Source organism: Salmo salar, chromosome ssa23 (assembly GCF_905237065.1).
Source record: "Salmo salar chromosome ssa23, Ssal_v3.1, whole genome shotgun sequence".
NCBI lineage: Eukaryota > Metazoa > Chordata > Actinopteri > Salmoniformes > Salmonidae > Salmo > Salmo salar.
In genome coordinates, this window is record NC_059464.1 from 32877017 (window position 1) to 32901103 (window position 24087).

The following is a 24087-nucleotide window of genomic DNA, read 5'->3' on the forward strand; positions in this document are numbered from 1 at the left end:
CACTATATCAGGGGAGAGTTATTCATTTTGTTGATGGAATACTGGGTGAGGGGAAAGGAGGGAGGACATTTCCATTAATTTAGATCTAGACCTATTAATCATGTGCCATGTAAACAACCCAAAAAATGTGCTATCTAGAACCTAAGAGTAATTCAGCTGACCCTATAAAAGAACCATTTGGAGAACCCTTTTTGGTTCCAGGTAGAACCCTTTTGTGTTCCATGTACAAACCTTTTCACAGAGGGTTCTACCTGGAACCCAAAAGGGTTATACCTGGAACCAAAAAGGGTCCTACCTGGAACCAAAAAGGGTCCTACCTGAAACCAAAAAGGATTCTACCTGGAACCAAAAAGGGTTATCTTATGGGGACAGTCAAATAACCCTTTTGGAGTGTAGGACAAAAGCCCTTAGGAACAAAGTGGAAAACTCTGTACTTCCTTAATAATGATATGCGATGTTGAAGGATATACTCTATTTAAAACCCAGAGAGTTACAGGTGTAGGATTTCTAACTAAAATATATATTCAAAATTTAGAAAGAGCGCTCTAATAGGCTACTTTGAAGCAATGTAAGACATGCCTCATATGTATTAAAACATTCAGGTTTCAAACAATTAAGTATAATGTTTTCAAAATGCATACTGCCTCCAGCTCATTGCAAAGTGGTGTGTGGTGCGCTAATGAAGCCTTCCTGCCCTTGCTGTTTCATGCAGTGTTCATAACAACTGGAAACTCAAATCTCTGACTTCAGTGTGTTCAGGAGAACTGGGAACTGGCGAAAAAACGAGTTCCGACTGGGAAAAATAGTTTTGAACGGTCGGTCGTCCAACTCGGAAATCCAACTTGGGAATTCAGGCCTCTTTCTAAAGATCCGACTTTCCGACCTGAAGATCACTGACATCATGATTTGACCTCATGTCCTAGTTGTCTTGAAAGCACCACAGGCAGCAGCTCTTGCGCTTTCTAACAGATTTTCCACTCAAGGGCTCTGTATCTGTATGCTGGTTGCGTGTGAAAAATAAGATGCATAACGAATATACTGTACATACACACTAATTTAATTCCATACAATTATGCAAATGAACCTATAGACCGATAAGCACGACCAGTCCACCAATGAATAGGCTAAAAAGCATTATTTCACAATGAGAATTTTTTTCTTCTTCTCCCAGGACAATTGGCCTGTGCCAATTTTATTTATCGGCTTTTCTATTTATTTTTTTATCGGACAAAAGCCGGCTATTACGGCTAATGGAAACACTGTGTGTGTGCATGGGTGCTTACGTATCTGCATCTCCATGTGTGTGTTCATTCTTGTGCAAGTGTGTGGGTTGTACAGCCTGACAGTGAACTGGATTCATAGAGACAAAGTACTGAGCTATTTAGTCCTGTATGGTAATTCTTCATTCAAGTGCGCGGTGGAGCTGAGCAGGCCTCCAGCTTGTCAGAGCTATTCAATTCAAAGCCTGGAAGTCAGTTAAATTGGCAAGGGTGGATGGCACAAGGGCTAGGTCATCTATTTAGTGTGAGTATAATAGCCTAGTTAGCATCTGCTTTGACAACTACTCTACCGTTCAAAAGTTTGGGGTCACTTAGAAATGTCCTTGTTTTTGAAAGAAAGGCTACATTTTTGTCCATTTAAGATAACATAACATTTATCAGAAATACAGTGTAGACATTGTTAATGTTGTAAATGGCTATTATAGCTGGAAACTGCTGATTTTTAATGGAATATCTACATAGGCGTACAGAGGCCCATTATCAGCAATCATCACTCCTGTGTTCCAATGTCACGTTGTGTTAGCTAATCCAAGTTTATCATTTTAAAAGGCTAATTGATCATTAGAAAACCATTGTGCAATTATGTTAGCACAGCTGAAAAGTGTTGTCCTGATTAAAGAAGCAATAAAACTGGCCTTCTCTAGACTAGTTGAGTATCTGGAGCATCAGCATTTGTGGGTTCGATTACAGGCTCAAAATGGCCAGAAACAAAGCCCTTTCTTCTGAAACTCGTCACACTATTCTTGTTCTGAGAAACGAAGGTTAGTCCATGTGAGAAATGTGTACTACTCCCTTCACAGAACAGCACAAACTGCCTCTAACCAGAATAGAAAGAGGAGTGGGAGGCCCCGGTGCACAACTGAGCAAGAGGACAAGTTCAGTGTCTAGTTTGAGAAACAACTGGCAGCTTCATTAAATAGTGCCCGCTACACCAGTCTCAACCTCAACAGTGAAGAGGCGACTCCGGGATGCTGGCCTTCTAGGCAGAGTTGCAAAGGAAAAGCCATATCTCAGACTGGTCAATAAAAAGAAAAGATTACGATGGGCAAAAAACAGACACTGGACAGAGATATACCGGGGGATATGCGTGAACAGCAACTTATGGAAAATAACAGCAGACACGTACATTTCCTCAGCAAAAACAATGTACTGAGCAAATGTCAAATTGGCTTTTTACCAAATGTCAGACCACGCATTCATCTTGCAGACTCTAATTGACAAACAAACAAACCAAAACAAAGTCTTCTCATGCTTTGTTGATTTAAAAAAGCTTTCGACTCAATTTGGCATGAGGGTCTGCTATACAAATTGATGGAAAGTGGTGTTGGGGGAAAAACATAAATTTTAAAATCCAAGCACACAAACAACAAGTGTGCCTTAAAAATGTGCAAAAAACACACAGTTCTTTCCACAGGGCCGGGGGGTGAGACAGGGATGCAGCTTAAGCCCCACCCTCTTCAACATATATCAACAAATTGGCGAGGGCACTAGAACAGTCTGCAGCACCCGGCCTCATCCTACTAGAATCTGAAGTCAAATATCTACTGTTTGCTGATGATCTGGTGCTTCTGTCCCCAACCAAGGAGGGCCTACAGCAGCACCTAGATCTTCTGCACAGATTCTGTCTGACCTGGTCCCTGACAGTAAATCTCAGTAAGACACAAATAATGGTGTTCCAAACAAGGTCCAGTTGCCAGGACCACAAATACAAATTCCATCTAGACAACTTTGACCTAGAGCACACAAAAAACTATACATACCTCGGCCTAAACATCAGCGCCACACTTAACTTCCATAAAGCTCTGAACGTGAGACAAGGCAAGAAGGGCCTTCTATGCCATCAAAATGAACATACAATTCGACATACCAATTAGGATCTGGCTAAAAATACTTGAATCAGTTATAGAACTCATTGCCCTTTTATGGTTGTGAGGTCTGGGGTCCGCTCACCATCCAAGAATTCACAAAATAGGACAAACACCAAATTGAGACTCTGCATGCAAAATTATCCTCAGTGTTCAATGTAAAACACCAAATAATGCATGCAGAGCAGAATTAGGCCAATACCCGCTAATTAACAAAATCCAGAAAAGAGCCATTCAATTCTACAACCACCTAAAAAGAAGTGATTCCAAGACCTTCCATAACAAAGCCATCACTTACAGAGAAAGGAACCTGGAGAAGAGCCCCCTAAGCAAGCTGGTCCTGGGGCTCTGTTCACAAACACAAACAGACCCCACAGAGCCCCAGGACAGCGACACAATTAGACCCAACCAAATCATGAGAAAACAAAAGATAATTACTTGACACATTGGAAAGATTACACAGACCCACAAAGAATTTGAAACAAATACAATTTCATAAACTCCCATATCTATTGGGTGAAATACCACAGTGTGCAATCGCAGCAGCAAGATTGTGAGCCGTTGCCACAAGAAAAGGGCAACCAGTGAAGAACAAACACCATTGTAAATACAATCTATATTTATGTTTATTTATTGTCCCTTTTGTGAGTAATGTTTACTGTTAATTCTTGATTGTTTATTTTTATCTATTTCATTTGCTTTGGCAATGTAAACATATGTTTACCATGCAGAGAGAGAGAGAGAGAGAGAGAGAGAGAGAGAGAGATGAATATCGAGTAAAATATATTTAGTATATGGTCAGAATTTACACTGACCAGGTCCCTGACCAGAGGCATGGCTTTCCTCTTGCGGAGGTCCGGCATGCTGTCGATGCTATACAGCGCACCACCCACCCTGCATGGGGAGAAACCACACAAACACAGCACTCTTGTTATCACAACATCCTCATCACCACAACATCCTCATCACCACAACATCCTCATCACCACAACATCCTTATCACCACAACATCCTCATCACCACTATCTTCATTACCACAACATCCTCATCACCACAACATCCTCATCACCACAATATCTTCATTACCACAACATCCTCATCACCACAACATTAGAAACATTGTTTCTAATTTTGACAGAGAGTGGTTTCATTTCAAGTGTACTGTTAGCTAGCTAACATTAGCTGGCTGGGTCGCTAGCTAACGTTGTGTATGATCTTATTCTTCGTATCTCAGACACACTTGCTTGACTAGCCATAGAACCTGGGTGGTTAGCTACCTGCAGATTCATGCAGGGTAGTAATGTCATGAGTTGTGATTATGGTCCATTGTTTAGCTAGCTATCTTAACAAAAGACTCCACTCTAATTTTGACTAAGTATTTTCATTTCAAGTTAGTGTACTATTAGCTAGCTAGCTAACGTTAGCTGGCTGGCTCGCTAACTAACGTTACGTCATGCGTTGATTCATTGTTTACCTAGCTAGCTATCTAGCTACATTTCGCAACAAAAGACTCTCATCTTAGTGTGCCAGAGCGCAGAATAACTGATTAATTTTTGAACGCTCAACACCCGTTGAATATGTCCAGTGTCAGTAAATGTCGGCAACAAAGCGTAATTCAATTGTTGCCAGCAACACTGTTGGTTACCAATGCTCTGTGTAACATGAAAACTGCCTAACCAGCTCTGCTAGGGTGAGTAAAATGGTCAGAGTGGGGTGTTCTCTCATTATGTGTCTGGAAGTAGATAGCCAATGTTAGTCAGTTAGCTTGGGTGCTTGACTGCGGTCAGAGCTTTCGGGAACAACCCTACTTATTGGCCAGAGCGTCCAGTGTGCGCTCTGAATGCGAAACACTCTGAATTTACAAATGGACAATCTGACAGCACAGTTGCTGTCACCAACGCTCTGGAAAACATACTGTAACAGCCTAGCCAGCTCTGCTAGGGCGAGTAATGTTCAGTGAGCTGTTCTCTCTCTCTCTTAGATGTCTGGAAGTAGCTGGCAAGTTAGTACAGAATACATGGATCAACCCTTGAAGAGATGGGTGCGGCTAAGGCTGAAGAGGGTGTGAACAATGCTGAATGGGTGTAAACAAAGAAGGACTCTCCAATAGTAGTACCAAAACATTGAAAGACGGTTTTCTCAAAAGTGAATTTACAAGTTGATCAAACTTCAAAGCAGAATTACTTTCCCATTGTTTCATCAAATGCAGTGTATGATATACCATTTTGTATCTCTGAGTCTCTACTTTTATCCAATGTAAAAAACAGAATTTAAATGTTGCTACATAAGACCTAATCCAGGTGGTGAGTCACACATTGACAGACTGAAAATTAGAGAAACAGATCCTCTAACTTGGTCCCAGATCCGTTTCGGCTGTATAGCCATGTTTGTATGACAATGACCATAGGCAACGCAGGTAGCCTAGTGGTTAGAGTGTTGGGCCAATAACCGAAAGGTTGCTGGATTGAATCCCTGAGCTGACATGGTAAAAACCTGTTGTTCTGCCCTTGAACAAGGCAGTTAACCCACTGATCCCTGGGCGCTGAATACGTGGATGTCAATTATGGCAGCCCCCCGCACCTCTCTAACTCAGAGGGGTTGGGTTAAATGCAGAAGACACATTTCAGTTGAATGCATTTTTGTACAACTGACTAGGTATCCCCCTTTCCCTAATAGATCTGGGACCAACTTAACTTCAACTATTTGCTCAAAATGTCATGCAGATCTGTATTATTCCATGTTGTGAAGCTTTATAGCTCATCACTAAGCTAAGGACCCTGGGACTAAACACTTCTCTCTGCAACTGGATCCTGGACTTCCTGACGGGCCATTCCTAAGTGGTAATGGTAGGCAACAACACATCTGATACGCTGATCCTCAGCATGGGGGCCCCTCAGGGGTGCGAGCTTAGCCCCCTCCTTTACTCCCTGTTCACCCATGACTGCATGGCCAAACATGACTCCAACACCAGCATTAAGTTTGCAGACAACACAACGGTGGTAGGCCTGATCACTGACAACAATGAGACAGCCTAAAGGGAGGAGGTCAGAGAACTGGCAGTGTGGTGCCAGGACAACAACCTCTCCTTTAACGTGATCAAGACAAAGAAGATGATCGTGGACTACAGGAAAACGAGGGCCGAGCACGCCCCCATTCACATCGATGGGGCTGTAGTGGAGCAGGTCGAGAGCTTCAAATTCCTAGGTGTCCACATCCCTAAGGAATTATCATGGTCGACACACACCAACACAGTCGTGAAGAGGGCACAACAAAGCCTATTCCCCCTCAAGAGACTGAAAAGATTTAGAAGGGGTCGTCAGATCTTCAAAAAGTTCTACAGCTGCGCCATCGAGAGCATCCTGACTGGTTGCATCACTGCCTGGTATGGCAACTGCTTGGCATCTGACGGCGAGGCGTTATAGAGGGTAATGCGTATGGCCCAGTACATCACTGGGGCCAAGCATCCTACCATCCAGGACCTCTATACCAGGCGGTGTCAGAGGAAGACTCCAGCCACCCTAGTCATAGACTCTTCTCTCTGCTACCGCACGGCAAGCGGTACCAGAGCACCAAGTCTAGGTCCAAAAGGCTCCTGAACAGCTTCTACACTGAAGCCATAAGACTGCTGAACAGTTAATCAAATGGCTACTCTGACTATTTGCATTGACCCCCCATTTTTTTATGCTGCTGCTACTCACTGTTTATTATCTATGCATAATCACTTTACCCCTACCTGCAGTACATGTACATATTACCTCAATTACATCGACTAACCTGTACCCTCGCACATTGACTCAGTACTGGTACCCCCTGTATATAGCCTCGTTATTGTTATTTTATTGTTACTTTCTTTTTACTTTAGTTTATTTCGTAAATATTTTCTTCTTTTTTTTTACTGCATTGTAGGGTTACGGACTTATAAGTAAGCATTTCACGGTAAGGTGTTGTTTTCGGAGCATGTGACAAATACAATTTGATTTGATTAATATTGGTTTATTGGTTAATTCTGATCCCCATTAGCTTTTGCAGAAGCAGAGGCTATTCTTCCTGGGGTCAACAAAAAACACACGACATGACAAGTAACAAAACACTGATAGACAAGGACAGTCACACACATTTAGAATACAATGATACAAGCGCTGTTGCGCTTTCTTCACCACACTGTCTGTGTGGGTGGACCATTTCAGTTTGTCAGTGATGTGTACGCCGAGGAACTTGAAGCTTTCAACCTTTTCCACTGCGGTCTCATAGATGTAGATGGGGGGGGGGCTCCCTCCACTGTTTCTGCTGTTTTCTGAACTCCACGATCATCTCCTTAGTTTTGTTGACGTTGAGTGAGAGGTTATTTTCCTGGCACCACACTCCCAGAGCCCTCACCTCCTTCCTGTAGGCTGTCTCATCATTGATGGTAATCAAGCCTACTACTGTTGTGTCGACTGCAAACTTGAAGATTGAGTTGGAGGCGTGCTTGGCCACGCAATCATGGGTGAACAGGGAGTACCGGAGGGGGCTGAGCACGCACCCTTGTGGGGCCCCACTGTTGAGGATCAGTGAAGTGGAGGTGTTGTTTCCTACCTTCACCACCTGGAGGCGACCCGTCAGGAAGTCCAGAACCCAGTTGCACAGGGCAGGGTTCAGACACAGGGCCTTGAGTCGTTGAACTGGGACTCAACCTTGTCCCTATATCGATGTTTAGCCTGCTTGATTGCTTTGCGCAGGGAATAACTTCACTGTTTGTATTCTTCCATTCTTCTTGCCCTGGTTAAATGCGGTGGTTCCATCTATCCACGGTTTCTGGTTGGGGTAGGTTTTAATAGTCACAGTGGGTACAACATCTCCTATGCACTTCTTGATAAACTCATTCATCGTATCGGTACTTGTGTCGATATTATTTTCTGAAGCTACTCTGAACATATCCCAGTCGACGTGATCAAAACAATCTTGAAGCATGGATTCCGATTGGTCAGACCAGCGTTGAAAAGTCCTTACCACGGGTGCTTCCTGTGTGAGTATCTGCCTATAGGAGGGGAGGAGCAAGATGGAATTGTGGTCTGATTTGCCGAATGGGGGGCGGGGGAGGGCCTTATATGCATTCTGGAAGGTAGTATAGCAACGGTTGAGCGTTTTAGCAGCGCGAGTACAACAATCAATATGTTGATAGACTTTCGGGGGCCTTTTCCTCAAATTTACTTTGTTAAAATCCCCAGCAACAATAAATGCAGCCTCAGGATATGTGGTTTCCAGTTTGCATAAAGTCCAGTGGAGTTCTTTGAGGGCCGTCGTGGTATCCGCTTTGAGGGATATAGACTGCTGTGGCTATAATTGATGAAAATTATCTCGGGAGAAAGTACAGTTGGAATCTGATTGTGAGATATTCTAGGTCTTGTTAACAGAAGGACTTGAGTTCCTGTATGTTATCACAGTTACACCATAAGTTCCTAATCATTAAACATATACCTCCACCCTTCTGCTTCCCGGAGAGATGTTTGTTCCTGTCGGTGCAATGTACTGAGAACCCAACTGGCTTTACAGAGTTTTGAGAGAGCCATGTTTCCGTGAAGCAGAGTAGGTTACAATCCCTGGAGTCTCTCTGAAAAGCAACTCTCGCCTTGAGCTCATCAATTTTATTATCCAGAGATTGGACATTAGCGAGTAAAATACTCAGGAGTGGTGGGTGGTGTGCACGCTTCCTAAGTCGGACCAGAAGACCGCCTCGACTACCTCTCCTTTGCCGGCGTTGTTTTGGGTCAGCCTCTGGAATAATTTAAATTGCTCTGGGGAGAGCAAACAAGGGATCCGCTCCAGGGAAGTTGTAATCCTGGTTGTAATGCTGGAATTTCTGGTGAGTTACCGCCGCTCTAATATCCAATAGTTCTTCCCGGCTGTAAGTAATAACACAAAACAATTCCTGAGCTAATAATGTAACAAATAGTACAAAAACAAACAAAATACTGCAGAGTTGCTTAAGAGCTAGTCGCGATGCTGCCATCTCCGTCGGCGCAATCATCCGTCTGCGCCATCATTACGCCATCATTATACAGCTATTATCATGTACGTTGGTGTGATATTGACAGACACTTACCCTGCTGATAGCAACAGGGAGCAAATCCCAACGGACTCCCCCCGAGCCTGTGGAGAGAGGGGGGAGACAGGTGGAGGAGTGATTGGCACATAGTACCCCTGGAAATTGTTTTATTAGGTCTACTACATCACACCCCTAGCTGTCTGTCTGTAGCTGTCTGTCTGCCCCTAGCTGTCTGTCTGCCCCTACCTAGCTGTCTGTCTGGCCCTACCTAGCTGTCTGTCTGGCCCTACCTAGCTGTCTGTCTGGCCCTACCTAGCTGTCTGTCTGGCCCTACCTAGCTGTCTGTCTGGCCCTACCTAGCTGTCTGTCTGGCCCTACCTAGCTGTCTGTCTGCCCCCAGCTGTCTGCCCCCAGCTGTCTGCCCCCAGCTGTCTGCCCCCAGCTGTCTGCACCTAGCTTTCTGTCCCTAGCGATCTAACTGTTAGTGACAACGACGTAGTCATGACACACTGCTAGTCAGTTTGTTATCTAGTCTACCCCAGTTTGTTACTATAAAATCAAGAAAGATGTGTTTCATTGGGGGGAAAAAGAAACCATAATGTCAGCCATAAAACACAGGAGTGAGACAGAGCGTTGTCGTGGGGGATTTCGCTGTCCATTGACGTTAGTCGGGAGGCCTTTGTGTTTGAAGGCCATGCTTGAAAGTGGATTTGTGACAGATCCTTATCTGAGCTAACATTCCAGTAATTGCATCTGTGCTCTTTTTCTCTCTGTGTGTTTAGAGCATGACACAACACTGACATTCACGTCATCATCACTCGCAGCACTCATGACCCACCACGAACACACCCACCTGGCAGTTGACTCCAGCCCTGGCCAATCAGAACGGACAACATTCAAATCGCTACGGAAGTGGCAAAAAAACAAACAAACGGGGATAAACAAACACAAATTATCTTAACAAAATAAAGCCGGGCAAAAAGAACCCCAGGATTACAATTTACAGAGTAATAGAAGGTGACGAATGACAGACCACCAAAGGATTGAGAAGTGAATGAAAGAAAGCTGAAAGGGCAAAGATGTCAGAAGAGAAACCTCAGGCAGGGACATATGAAGGAGTGACAGCATTATGGCGAGAAACAGAGAGAGCAGCCACATAGTTTCCATACACACACACACACACACACACACACACACACACACACACACACACACACACACACACACACACACACACACACACACACACACACACACACACACACACACACACACACACACACACACACACACACACACACACACACACACACACACACACACACACACACACACACACACACACACACACACAGGCTGTCTCACCTGCTGCAGCTGTAGTCGGACCTTGCTGCAGAGCCGTTGCCAGTTGGCCCTAGCCCTGTCTGGACCAGGCTCCATGATGGGCCTCTGATAGCTAGGAGAGGAATTAACAAGAGTATTCAGACTGGAGCTCATTCATTGTGAAGATATTTACATGTTAGAAAATAATGTAACTTTTTTTTTATAGGCAGTAGTGGCTAGTAACGGATACTAATAAAACTGTAGAATAATGTATTGTGTGTATATAGTATGTAGTGTATATGTAGTATATATGTTGTGTATGTAGTGTGTATAAGTAGTAAATATGTAGTGTGTGTATACAGTATTTAGTGTATATGTAGGCTGTATACCGTATGTAGTGTTTATATGTAGTGTGTATACAGTATGTAGTGTGTATATGTAGAAGATGTAGTGATGTGAATACTTGTTATAGTAGTATATGAGAAGGTGCTCTTGCTACATTACACACTCTTAGAAAAAAAAGGTGCTATCTGGAACCTAAAAGGGTTCTTTGGCTGTCCCCATAGGAGAACCCTTTGAAGAACCTTTTTTTGGTTCCAGGTAGAATCAGTTTGATTCCAGGTAGAAGCCTTTAGGTTCCATGTAGAACCATTTTTGGTTGCAGGTAGAACACTTTTGGTTCCAGGTAGAACCCTTTTGGAACCGTTTTTTTCTAAGAGTGCAGTAGGGGAGGGTTCACCTGACGACCGGGGTCTCAATCTTCTCTGGGGGGACTTCTGCTGGGAGGCTCTCTACGACAGGGACCTCCTCCTCTAAAGTCAGAGGCTCCTCCACTTGGATGTCTAGGTGGATGTCATCCAGGGCATCAGACACCGGAGGCTGGGTATCTGGAGCAGGGGGCTGGGTTGTGGGCGCCGGGGGCTGGATGAGGGATGGATGGATCATTGGCGTGAAGGTAGGCTTTGTGGAGGCTGTGGTGACAGGGAGCTGGAAAGGGAGCATTGAGTGCGCTTGAGTAGTGGGGGCCAAGGAAGAGGGAGCCAGGGTGGGGGGTTGTGGCTGCTGCTCTCTCAGGGAGGCCTGTTTCTCCAGAGGAGGCCTGGCAATGGAGGCCTTGGGGGCCAGCGTAGAAGCCGTGCTTGTAGGGGAGGGGGTGTAGTGCAGCTCCTCGCTTAGCGTGCTGTCCAGAGGGTAGAGGTCTTCATCTTCCTCATACACCATCTCCTCCTCTCCCTCATAGTCGTACTCCCCCTCTCCATCTTTGGGCTTGTAAAGCTCACCCTCCTCCTTGTCATCTTTGATGTAGCCCCCCTCGTCACTGTACACCTCCTCGGGCACGTCGGGATCCCAGCCGTAGCTGACAGAAGAGTGACAGGAGTGGTAGGCGTCGTTCTCATCATAGAGCTCCACAGAGCCCCTCATGTTCCCCTCGACCTCTGGGCCAAACTCCTCACTGAGCTGGGAGCTGCCTTGACTCAGCTCCCCAGAGGAGGCATAGTGACTGCTGCCTGTAGGACTGTAGACACATGGACACACAGAACACACTAACACTTCAACTCACATCAATGTGGCACAATTGTTCCCCTATGTCTCCAGACTGGGGATGAAACACTATAAACACTAAAGAACCAAAGTGGCCCCATAGAGGGCATGTTAAGGTGACATATTGGGATAAGGAGCCAGAGTGGGGACCAGAGGGCATGTTAAGGTGACATATTGGGATAAGGAGCCAGAGTGGGGACCAGAGGGCATGTTAAGGTGACATATTGGGATAAGGAGCTAGAGTGGGGACCAGAGGGCATGTTAAGGTGACATATTGGGATAAGGAGCTAGAGTGGGGACCAGAGGGCATGTTAAGGTGACATATTGGGATAAGGAGCTAGAGTGGGGACCAGAGGGCATGTTAAGGTGACATATTGGGATAAGGAGCTAGAGTGGGGACCAGAGGGCATGTTAAGGTGACATATTGGGATAAGGAGCTAGAGTGGGGACCAGAGGGCATGTTAAGGTGACATATTGGGATAAGGAGCTAGAGTGGGGACCAGAGGGCATGTTAAGGTGACATATTGGGATAAGGAGCTAGAGTGGGGACCAGAGGGCATGTTAAGGTGACATATTGGGATAAGGAGCTAGAGTGGGGACCAGAGGGCATGTTAAGGTGACATATTGGGATAAGGAGCCAGAGTGGGGACCAGAGGGCATGTTAAGGTGACATATTGGGATAAGGAGCTAGAGTGGGGACCAGAGGGCATGTTAAGGTGACATATTGGGATAAGGAGCCAGAGTGGGGACCAGAGGGCATGTTAAGGTGACATATTGGGATAAGGAGCTAGAGTGGGGACCAGAGGGCATGTTAAGGTGACATATTGGGATAAGGAGCCAGAGTGGGGACCAGAGGGCATGTTAAGGTGACATATTGGGATAAGGAGCTAGAGTGGGGACCAGAGGGCATGTTAAGGTGACATATTGGGATAAGGAGCCAGAGTGGGGACCAGAGGGCATGTTAAGGTGACATATTGGGATAAGGAGCCAGAGTGGGGACCAGAGGGCATGTTAAGGTGACATATTGGGATAAGGAGCCAGAGTGGGGACCAGAGGGCATGTTAAGGTGACATATTGGGATAAGGAGCTAGAGTGGGGACCAGAGGGCATGTTAAGGTGACATATTGGGATAAGGAGCCAGAGTGGGGACCAGAGGGCATGTTAAGGTGACATATTGGGATAAGGAGCTAGAGTGGGGACCAGAGGGCATGTTAAGGTGACATATTGGGATAAGGAGCTAGAGTGGGGACCAGAGGGCATGGTAAGGTGACATATTGGGATAAGGAGCCAGAGTGGGGACCAGAGGGCATGTTAAGGTGACATATTGGGATAAGGAGCCAGAGTGGGGACCAGAGGGCATGTTAAGGTGACATATTGGGATAAGGAGCCAGAGTGGGGACCAGAGGGCATGTTAAGGTGACATATTGGGATAAGGAGCTAGAGTGGGGACCAGAGGGCATGTTAAGGTGACATATTGGGATAAGGAGCCAGAGTGGGGACCAGAGGGCATGTTAAGGTGACATATTGGGATAAGGAGCTAGAGTGGGGACCAGAGGGCATGTTAAGGTGACATATTGGGATAAGGAGCTAGAGTGGGGACCAGAGGGCATGTTAAGGTGACATATTGGGATAAGGAGCCAGAGTGGGGACCAGAGGGCATGTTAAGGTGACATATTGGGATAAGGAGCTAGAGTGGGGACCAGAGGGCATGTTAAGGTGACATATTGGGATAAGGAGCTAGAGTGGGGACCAGAGGGCATGTTAAGGTGACATATTGGGATAAGGAGCCAGAGTGGGGACCAGAGGGCATGTTAAGGTGACATATTGGGATAAGGAGCTAGAGTGGGGACCAGAGGGCATGTTAAGGTGACATATTGGGATAAGGAGCCAGAGTGGGGACCAGAGGGCATGTTAAGGTGACATATTGGGATAAGGAGCTAGAGTGGGGACCAGAGGGCATGTTAAGGTGACATATTGGGATAAGGAGCTAGAGTGGGGACCAGAGGGCATGTTAAGGTGACATATTGGGATAAGGAGCTAGAGTGGGGACCAGAGGGCATGTTAAGGTGACATATTGGGATAAGGAGCTAGAGTGGGGACCAGAGGGCATGTTAAGGTGACATATTGGGATAAGGAGCTAGAGTGGGGACCAGAGGGCATGGTAAGGTGACATATTGGGATAAGGAGCCAGAGTGGGGACCAGAGGGCATGTTAAGGTGACATATTGGGATAAGGAGCTAGAGTGGGGACCAGAGGGCATGTTAAGGTGACATATTGGGATAAGGAGCTAGAGTGGGGACCAGAGGGCATGTTAAGGTGACATATTGGGATAAGGAGCTAGAGTGGGGACCAGAGGGCATGTTAAGGTGACATATTGGGATAAGGAGCCAGAGTGGGGACCAGAGGGCATGTTAAGGTGACATATTGGGATAAGGAGCTAGAGTGGGGACCAGAGGGCATGTTAAGGTGACATATTGGGATAAGGAGCTAGAGTGGGGACCAGAGGGCATGTTAAGGTGACATATTGGGATAAGGAGCCAGAGTGGGGACCAGAGGGCATGTTAAGGTGACATATTGGGATAAGGAGCCAGAGTGGGGACCAGAGGGCATGTTAAGGTGACATATTGGGATAAGGAGCCAGAGTGGGGACCAGAGGGCATGTTAAGGTGACATATTGGGATAAGGAGCTAGAGTGGGGACCAGAGGGCATGTTAAGGTGACATATTGGGATAAGGAGCTAGAGTGGGGACCAGAGGGCATGTTAAGGTGACATATTGGGATAAGGAGCCAGAGTGGGGACCAGAGTGTGGCAGAACAGTTAACTTAAAGTAAGAGGAAAAAGGCAGTGAACCAACCAAGGCAACCCAGACCAAGGGATGGGCTGGTATGTGTTCAGATGCATGAGTGTGGGTTGGGTGGTGTAGTTATGGGTCTTTATTTCAGTATTTGGAGATATTATTGGTGAATGCTTTGATCACACGCCACATACACATCTGTATATTCAACAGAGATTCCCAAACACCCAGAGCCAACACAATAAACCGCAAAATAAGACGGGAGGCAAACAGCCTTCACAAGTAATGGCACTCATTCAGGCGAGGTGTGTGTGTGTGTGTGTGTGTGTGTGTGTGTGTGTGTGTGTGTGTGTGTGTGTGAGAGAGAGAGAGAGAGAGAGAGAGAGAATAAGAGTGGAGAGAGAGAGAGGTAGAGAAAATAAGAGTAGAGAGAGAGAGAGGTAGAGAAAATAAGAGTGGAGAGAGAGAGAGGTAGAGAAAATAAGAGTGGAGAGAGAGAGGTAGAGAAAATAAGAGTGGAGAGAGAGAGAGAGGTAGAGAAAATAAGAGTGGAGAGAGAGAGAGGTAGAGAAAATAAGAGTAGAGAGAGAGAGGTAGAGGGAATAAGAGTGGAGAGAATAAGAGTGGAGAGAGAGAGAGAGAATAAGAGTGGAGAGAATAAGAGTGGAGAGAGAGAGAGAGAGAGAGAGAGAGAGAGAATAAGAGTGGAGAGAGAGAGAGAGAGAGAGAGAGAGAGAGAATAAGAGTGGAGAGAGAGAGAGAGAGAATAAGAGTGGAGAGAGAGAATAAGAGTGGAGAGAGAAAGAGAGACGGGGGCCTACACTGGGCTGACAGGAGAGGAGAAACAGCATCTCTTTAGGATATATTTATCGTCTATGATGAATGAGGCTATTAGTGAGTACGGAAAGAGAATGAGACGCGGCATGAGTTAGAGAGAGCAGACAGGAACAAACACACACACACACACACACACACACACACACACACACACACACACACACACAAGTCCACCCGTTTACACACTATCGATTAGAGCAGTGAAGGTTCAATAATGCATGAGACGGGGGAACAGGAAAACAGAACACCTGAGGAAAGGACACCAACACACACAAACACAAATACACACACGGCATATGCACAAAACCACATACACACTCACAGACAGAATCCTGACCCTCAACCTGCTACTCAATCAAAAAGCGCACACACGCAAACTCTCTCTCTTTCTCTCTTTGTCAATCTCTTTGTTTTTCTCTCTCGCTCTCTCTCTCTCTCTCTCCCTGTCTCTCTCTCTCTCTCACACACACACACACACACACACACACACACACACACACACACACACACACACACACACACACACACACACAAATAGACCCACAAGAACACACATAGGCCTGCTGTCCGACAGAAACCAGCATTTCCCTTATCAAACACCAAACAGCAGGACAGAAACACAGTGGCACATACATGAGGACATGTGTCTTCCCCTCTCTGATAAGCTACAATACATTTTGATCAGGCATGATTCCTGCCACCCCACAGCCGGGGTCCTCGGCCAACAATTTGAACTGAGACCAAATAACAAAGAGGACTTGTCACCAGTGTTGGGATTAGTTACTTTATATTACATATTACATTTAACAATAGTAACACGTTACTTTACAATATTACTTTGTGTGGAAAGTAAGTACCTTGCGTTACTTTTATGAAAATCTCACTGTTTGTTTGACTGTCGGGGTGAGCAAGGTGAGCAACACTCGCTCTACCAAAGATAGGCTACTTACGAACTCAGGTTTGATCACTAGTTTCTCCTTCCATCTGTGGTGCTGCTTTCCTGTGCTAGTCCACAATGGCTGCTCTATTTGGGCTGCTTAATTCACAATATGTACTGTAAGCCAAACATCTGTACAGATTTCCTATCTTTTCATTCAAAATCTTTCTCTCGAGTCACCAGTTCTGGTTATAGACCGCACGTACATAGACCCATAGAGATGTATAGATGGCACACTTGCCACTAGACAGGAAAACCCTCAATAGAGTACCACAGTATGAGTCATAATACCCATAAAACCTAGTGGTCAAACAAGAAAATAGTTGCAATCGTTTTTCCACAATTCATTTTTCCCATAGGGGATTTTAGAAGCACTTAAAATAAGCCCTTATGGGAAAAATGAATGGTGGAAAAATGACTGGAATCATTTCCCTGTTTGACCGTTAGGTTTTATGGGTATTCTGACACCTCCACTGTGGGGCTCTATGGGCTTTGCTATCACAGAAGCAATCAATGGCAAAGATCAGAGGTGCGCCCTCTATACATTTCTATGGACAGCAGCTGTCATGACATTTCTCCAAACAGCCTTTCTCCTCTCGCTCGAGAACTAAATGAGGAAACAAGTTGAGCTCAGATCATGGAAACACGCACCCGGTAGAGATGATTCTGAAAGTAACGCACGTGTTTCACAAAGTAACTGTAACAATATTAACTAATTTGAAAAAGTAACGTGTTACTTAACTCCGTTACTCATAAAAGTTATCTGATTACGTAACACGTTATTTTTGTAACACGTTATTTTTGTAACGCATTACCCCCAACACTGCTTGTCACTGTGGCACACCATAGGAGGAGGTAATAACAGGCTGCCACTGAGACACAGAGGAAGCAGAGGAGCCACAGCCACACAGAACACACTAACACTTCAACACTGCAACTCACATCAATGTGGCACAACTGTTCCCTTATGTTTCCAAGTTCTTAGATAACAACATACGCAACAGAGGAACTCATTCACATTTCACAACAGATGTACTACAGAGAGAGGGGAGATCATGTGTGTGTGATACCGCTGTGTATACAGTAGTTATTATTAGGTAGAGACAGAATCCAAACGTGTGTATATATATATGGTAGCGAGAGCGGGGTCGAACAGCGCACGCATGCAATCACAGCGAGCAAGGAGGACAGGACAAGTCCAGCACAGACATCACAGCGAGACCACGGACGGACTCACAGGCTTGAGCAGGAGGAAGAGGAGGAGGAGGAAGAGGAAGATGGAGAGGAGAGGAGGTGCAGAGACCCACCTATCGGAGAGCGAGTGCCTACTGTCTAGAGAGTACTGGCGGCTGGTGTGCCGGCTCGAACCTGAAGCTGAATCGAGATCGCTGTGCCCGTTGGTGGCTGAGTCTAAAGTATCATAGCATCTGGCAGGTTGGGGGGAGACGCAGGAGAGGAGAAGCATCAGTACAGCCCAGCCTGAGGCTTTTCAAAGACACAGCAACGTACACACACCAAACTGAACCACACACTGCCCAGCACACCTACTGCATAAAGATCACTGGCACGATAGATAGATAGATAGATAGATAGATAGATAGATAGATAGATAGATAGATAGATAGATAGATAGATAGATAGATAGATAGATAGATAGATAGATAGATAGATAGATAGATAGATAGATAGATAGATAGATAGATAGATAGATAGATAGATAGATAGATAGATAGATAGATAGATAGATAGATAGATAGATAGATAGATAGATAGATAGATAGATAGATAGATAGATAGATAGATAGATAGATAGATAGATAGATAGATAGATAGATAGATAGATAGATGAAGAGAGATAATAGATAAAAGAAAGTGAGAGAAATAGATAGATAGATAGATAGATAGATAGATAGATAGAGAGAGATTGTTTTTTAGCCATAGTGGACCTTGCAGGTTCATATGGCTAAAAACAGAATCACTGCTGATAGAAGCCTTTATGCAATAATGTGGCTGCACCTAACAATGCATGAGTTTGAGTGAACTTGCGCTTTTGGACAACAGATGAACAGACAAAAAAACACACTTGTTTCGATTTGTGATCACAGGGGACTGTATTTCAGCCACACACACACATGCACACGCACACATGCACACATGCACACACACACGATGATCATTGTGACAGGGTGCCAGTGAGGATCTTGACACACGGCCTGTATGCAATGGGCTGCTCCTTCAGGCTTATATAGTGAGGCCAGAGACAGTGAAGTCACAATGGGACAACAGGTTACCATAAAACATCAGTGTGAATGTGAAACCAAACAAGTCCACAGGGGCATATCTATTCTGTTCTGTATCAGTCTGCTTTACTCTGTGAGAATAGACTGTTGATCTCCAGACGAGACAAAGTCAGTATGGATCCCTTGACTAAGAAGAGGAGGTGAGATCCATGCTGTGTGTGTGTGTCTCATTAGTCCAGTGTTGTTTCCTTTCCTCGCCTTCTTTCCTTCACCCACACAGATCTCAAAGAGCTGGACAGGGGAAATGTACAACTTCTACATTTCACCTACCCTGCATGTTTTTTGATTAGTACAACTGTAGGATAGCAGCTTGTAAAGAAATTACTCAAATGTAATTATACAATGAAGGAAACAAGGAAAAGAAGGCACTTGGGCTTATTGGGACGAACCCCTTATTGAGACCCTGAGGACTGAGTAAACCAGATAATGAACCAGATAAGGAGGACAGGACAGCAGAGAGGTTAGGTTAGGTTACCTGATGGCTCTATGGTTGTCATAGTCCAGCTCTTGAATGGAGCCGTTGTAGGAGATGTGCGAGGAGTAGAGCTGGTCTCTCAGGATGGGGTACTGGTGCATGGAGGTGTTGGGCTGAGACATGGTGTAGAAGGGAGGGGGGATGCTGTTACTGGTCTCACTGCGGTAGTCACTGTCTCTGTCGTCCATCGCACTGTCTGGGTCCTCATCTACACACACAGGAAATGGTTGAAATATTATGATTATTATAGGGGCTAGATTCATTACCCAGGATGCTAGTGAGTGCTTGGTGACTAGTTCTAAAAACCTGCCAATACAGGCCTACAGTACCAAGGCCAAAAGCAGATACATCACATTTATAGTGCTAAACTGTGTGAAAAACTATAAAAACTCACTTTGCTGGTTTCCCCACAGACTCCAGTTACCTACAGGGACAGGGAGTAAGAAGTTATCACAATGTTGATTTGGGCCTGAGCCATGAACTTCAGGTTAAAGAATGTACAACCGTATGACCAGGAAATAAACTAGTCAAGGTGAGGGTACTGAACCCCCGGGAACCAATCTGATTGGGGGGTAAATCCCAGAGTGGAGTTGGAGACGGAGCAGGCCAGGGCAGGCAAGATGGCTGACCTTGTGACGGATGGAGGGCCAAGGAGGGTTCAGGGTGTGGTAATTAGCAGAGCGCAGTAGGGAGTCAGCCATAACTCTCACCAGCAGAGCTGCCAACCCAGTGCCCCATGACTCACAGCCCATAAGCAGCCGCCATCAATACACACTCACTGAAACACAGCACGTAGACACACATGCATGCACACGCACAAGCACTCACACGTACACTGACCAACCTTCATGGCTGGTTGCTCACAAACCGTCTCTCACCCATGCACGCAGTCATTCACCTGGGCTGTCATCATCAGACAGACAGGGCTGTGTCTGACAGGGCAGTGTTAGTATGCCAGCACATATCCATCACACAGCTAGCATCCATAAATCACTGTGTGTGGAGTTGACTATGAGGCAGGCCTGCTGGCTTGATTCATCATGTCAGCTTTTCTCCATCCATCCCTCCCTCCATATGCCTTTCTGCCTGCCTGCGGACAAGCTAAACACCTTCTTCACCCGCTTTGAGGATAATACAGTGCCACCAACACGGCCCGCTACCAAGGACTGTGGGCTTTTCTTCTCTGTGGCCGACGTGAGTAAGACATTTAAGCGCGTTGAACCCTCGCATGGCTGCCGGCCCAGACGGCATCCCTACCTCAGAGCATGCGCAGACCAGCTGGCTGGCGTGTTTACGGACATATTCAATCTCTCCCTATCCCAGTCTGCTGTCTCCACTTGCTTCAAGATGCCCACAATTGTTCCTGTACCCAAGAAAGCAAAGGTAACTGAACTAAATGACTATCGCCCCGTAGAACTCACTTCTGTCATCATGAAGTTCTTTGAGAGGCTAGTTAAGGATCATATCACCTCTACCTTACCTGACACCTGAGACGCACTTCAATTTGCTTACCGCCCTCAGCGTACACATCACTTTTCGGCGTACACATCACTGACGATCTGAAATGGTCCACCCACACAGACAGTGTGGTGAAGGCGCAATAGCGCCTCTTCAACCTCAGGAAGCTGAAGAATTTTGGCTTGGGCCTTAAAACCCTCACAAACTTTTACAGATGCACAATTGAGAGCATCCTGTCGGGCTGTATCACCGCCTGGTACGGCAACTGCACCATCCGCAATCGCAAGGCTCTCCAGAGGGTGGTGCGGTCTGTCCAACACATCACCGGGGGCAAACTACCTGCTCTCCAGGACACCTACAGCCCCCAATGTCACAGGAAGGCCAAAAAGATCATCACGGACATCAACCATCCGAGCCACTGTCTGTTCACCCCGCTACCATCCAGAAGGCGAGGTCAGTGCAGCTGCATCAAGAGACTGAAAAACAGCTTCTATCTCAAGGCCATTAGACTGTTAACTAGCCATCACTAGCAGGGTTTCACCCGTTTATGCAACCCTGCACCGTAGAGGTTGCTGCCCTATATAGATAGACTTGGAATCACTGGCCACTTTAATAATGGAACACTAGTCACTTTAATAATGTTTACATACTGCTTTACTCATCTCATATGTATATACTGTATTCTATTCTACTGTATTTTAGTAAATGCCACTCCGACATTGCTCGATTTAATATTTATACATTTCTTAATTCTATTCTTTTACTTTTAGACTTGTGTGTATTGTTGTGAATTGTTGATACTACTACATGGGAGCTAGGAACACAAGCATTTCGCTACACCCGCAATAACATCTGCTAAATATGTGTATGTGACCAATAAAATATGATTAGATTTTTGATTTGATTCACTGCTTACCCTCAAATCAGGAGGTGGAGAGTGACGAAGAGGGTGAGAGGGAGGAATAAAGTGAAGTGAAGTGGAGGAGGAAGTGGACGAGGAAGAGGAGGATGAGGAAGAAGCGGAAGGGGAAGAGAAAAAGGAAGAAGGGGAGGAATAAAGTGAATATGAGAAGAAGGAGGATGAAGGGGAGGATAGCAAAGAGGAAGAGTGAAGAGGAGGAGGAAGAGACGGAGGAGAGTGAGAAGGAGGAAGAAGAGGGCCATGAAGAAAGTAAAAAGATGAAAGGAGGATGAAAGGGAGGAGGATACTGTATTAAAGAGGGGAGAAGGAGATTGAAGAGGATACAGGCAGTATCAAGTGTCTACTACTCACAGCATTGTGTTGATGGTGCTTGAAGTGGTCTCTCCTCTTCCTGGTATGTGTACTGTAACACACACACACACACACACACACCCACACACAAATCATATTTAATGCATCGAGTAAGTTATGACTTTTGCAATTACTGATAGCCCTGCCTTGTGGCGGGTAAGATGTAAGCACAAAGAGAGGAGAGGAGGAGGAAGAAATGCCTTACGCCCTGGTCCCTCATGGAGTTGAGCTGCTCCAGTTTCTTGGCCCAGTATTGAGCCTCATCCTCTGGAATGTCTGAAGCAGAAAGACCCATTTGCTGATCAGTCACTTAGGACACACACACAGACAATCGTATATGCACAGGCATACGTGGGCACGCACATGCACACACACACACATGCACGCACACACACACGCACAGATGCACACACAATGCTCTAATGGTTCCAAATGATTGCAATATACTTTGACAGTCATAGGCTTCCATTGTCCGTGAGTATATTCAGATATAATGATGTAGATATACTGTAGGTAATAATAAGGAGATAGGGTTATAGTTCACTTTCAAGGCACATTAGAGAGCACATTTGACATAAGTGAGAGTGTCATCTGACCTAATGGCAGTTCAAATCGGCTGTCCAGCAGCATGCGGTGGAAGGTGGGGTCTTTGGTGCCTGTGATCTCATTCTCAGCCATGATGACCTGGGAGTCTAGGGTCAGCCACTGCCCCGGCCCCTCCTACACACACACACACACACACACACACACACACGCACTGTTACTGTACAGGGCTAGGAAAATGCTAAAAATACAATGCTAAAGTCTTTTGGAGGCGAGGAGATACATCCTGTTACAACATTTCCCCCTGGTGTCACTGGTGCCACCAACTTTTTCAGTTGGTGGCACCAGCCCATGATTTGGTGGCATCCCGCAGCGTCACACAATAGAATACACTTGAATCATCATCTTATAAAGTAATTATAAATTCATTCACAAGGCTTTATTAAGAAGTGTAATAGACCACTGAGATGATATTCAATAAATAAGTTGTTAAATCTAACATGTATAGGCAGGAATGATAGATTCAAACTATTTTGAATTACAACCTAATCCAGTGGTTGCCATGAATTCTGGGTTGACAATTAGGCTTTTAATTTACTGTCATAATAGGTTGCCATAATTTTCGTATTTTTTGTTCAATAGGGATGAATTTGCCTTCACCTTTACGTGCATGGCTGACAGCCATGGTATATCAGGCTGTATACCACAGGTATGACAAAACAATTATTTTTACTGCTCTTAAACCCTCACAAACTTTTACAGATGCACAATTGAGAGCATCCTGTCGGGCTGTATCACCGCCTGATACGGCAACTGCACTACCCGCAACCGCAGGGCTCTCCGGGAGAGTGGTGTGGTCTGCACAATACATCACCGGGGGCAAATTACCTGCCCTCCAGGACAGCTACAGCACCTGATGTCACAGGAAGGCCAAAAAGATCATCAAGGACAACAACCACCCGAGCCACTGCCTGCTCACCCCGCTACCATCCAGAAGGCGATGTCAGTACAGGTGCATCAAAGCTGGGACTGAAAATGTGCTTCCATCTCAAGGCCATCAGACTGTTAAACAGCCATCACTAACACAGAGAGGCTGCTGCCAACATACAGACTTGAAATCATTGTCCACTCTAACAAATGGATCACTAGTATCTGCTAACCATGTGACCAATACAATTTGATTTGGATTTGAGTGAAGGGTCTGAATACTTACGCAAATGTAATATTTCCATTTTAAATTTTTATACATTTGCTCAAATTGAAATAAACCTGTTTTTGCTTTGGCAGTATGGGGTATTGTGTGTAGATTGATGAGGAAAAAAAACTAGTTATAAGGTCGCAAAATGTGAATAAATGGTCGCAGTCTGGAGCCCTGCCTTAAACTCCTTTCATCCCTGATATGAATTGTGTTCCACCTTAAACACTTTGAAATGC

The 24087-nt window shown here is 45.4% G+C and overlaps 1 protein-coding gene across 1 annotated transcript in view; it reads right to left on the reverse strand.

Moving 5' to 3' along the window:
- LOC106584438 (protein unc-13 homolog A) overlaps positions 1 to 24087 on the reverse strand; it is a 74689-nt gene that overhangs the window by 32928 nt on the left and 17674 nt on the right. Inside the window, exons 5-14 of the mRNA XM_045706184.1 lie at positions 22707 to 22830; positions 22316 to 22386; positions 22111 to 22162; positions 19774 to 19803; positions 19380 to 19587; positions 17934 to 18031; positions 11233 to 12043; positions 10536 to 10626; positions 9228 to 9274; positions 3955 to 4039 (exon numbers count right to left, since the gene is read on the reverse strand). Coding sequence (XP_045562140.1) covers positions 3955 to 4039; positions 9228 to 9274; positions 10536 to 10626; positions 11233 to 12043; positions 17934 to 18031; positions 19380 to 19587; positions 19774 to 19803; positions 22111 to 22162; positions 22316 to 22386; positions 22707 to 22830 — 1617 coding nt within the window. The remainder of the gene's footprint in view (positions 1 to 3954; positions 4040 to 9227; positions 9275 to 10535; positions 10627 to 11232; positions 12044 to 17933; positions 18032 to 19379; positions 19588 to 19773; positions 19804 to 22110; positions 22163 to 22315; positions 22387 to 22706; positions 22831 to 24087) is intronic.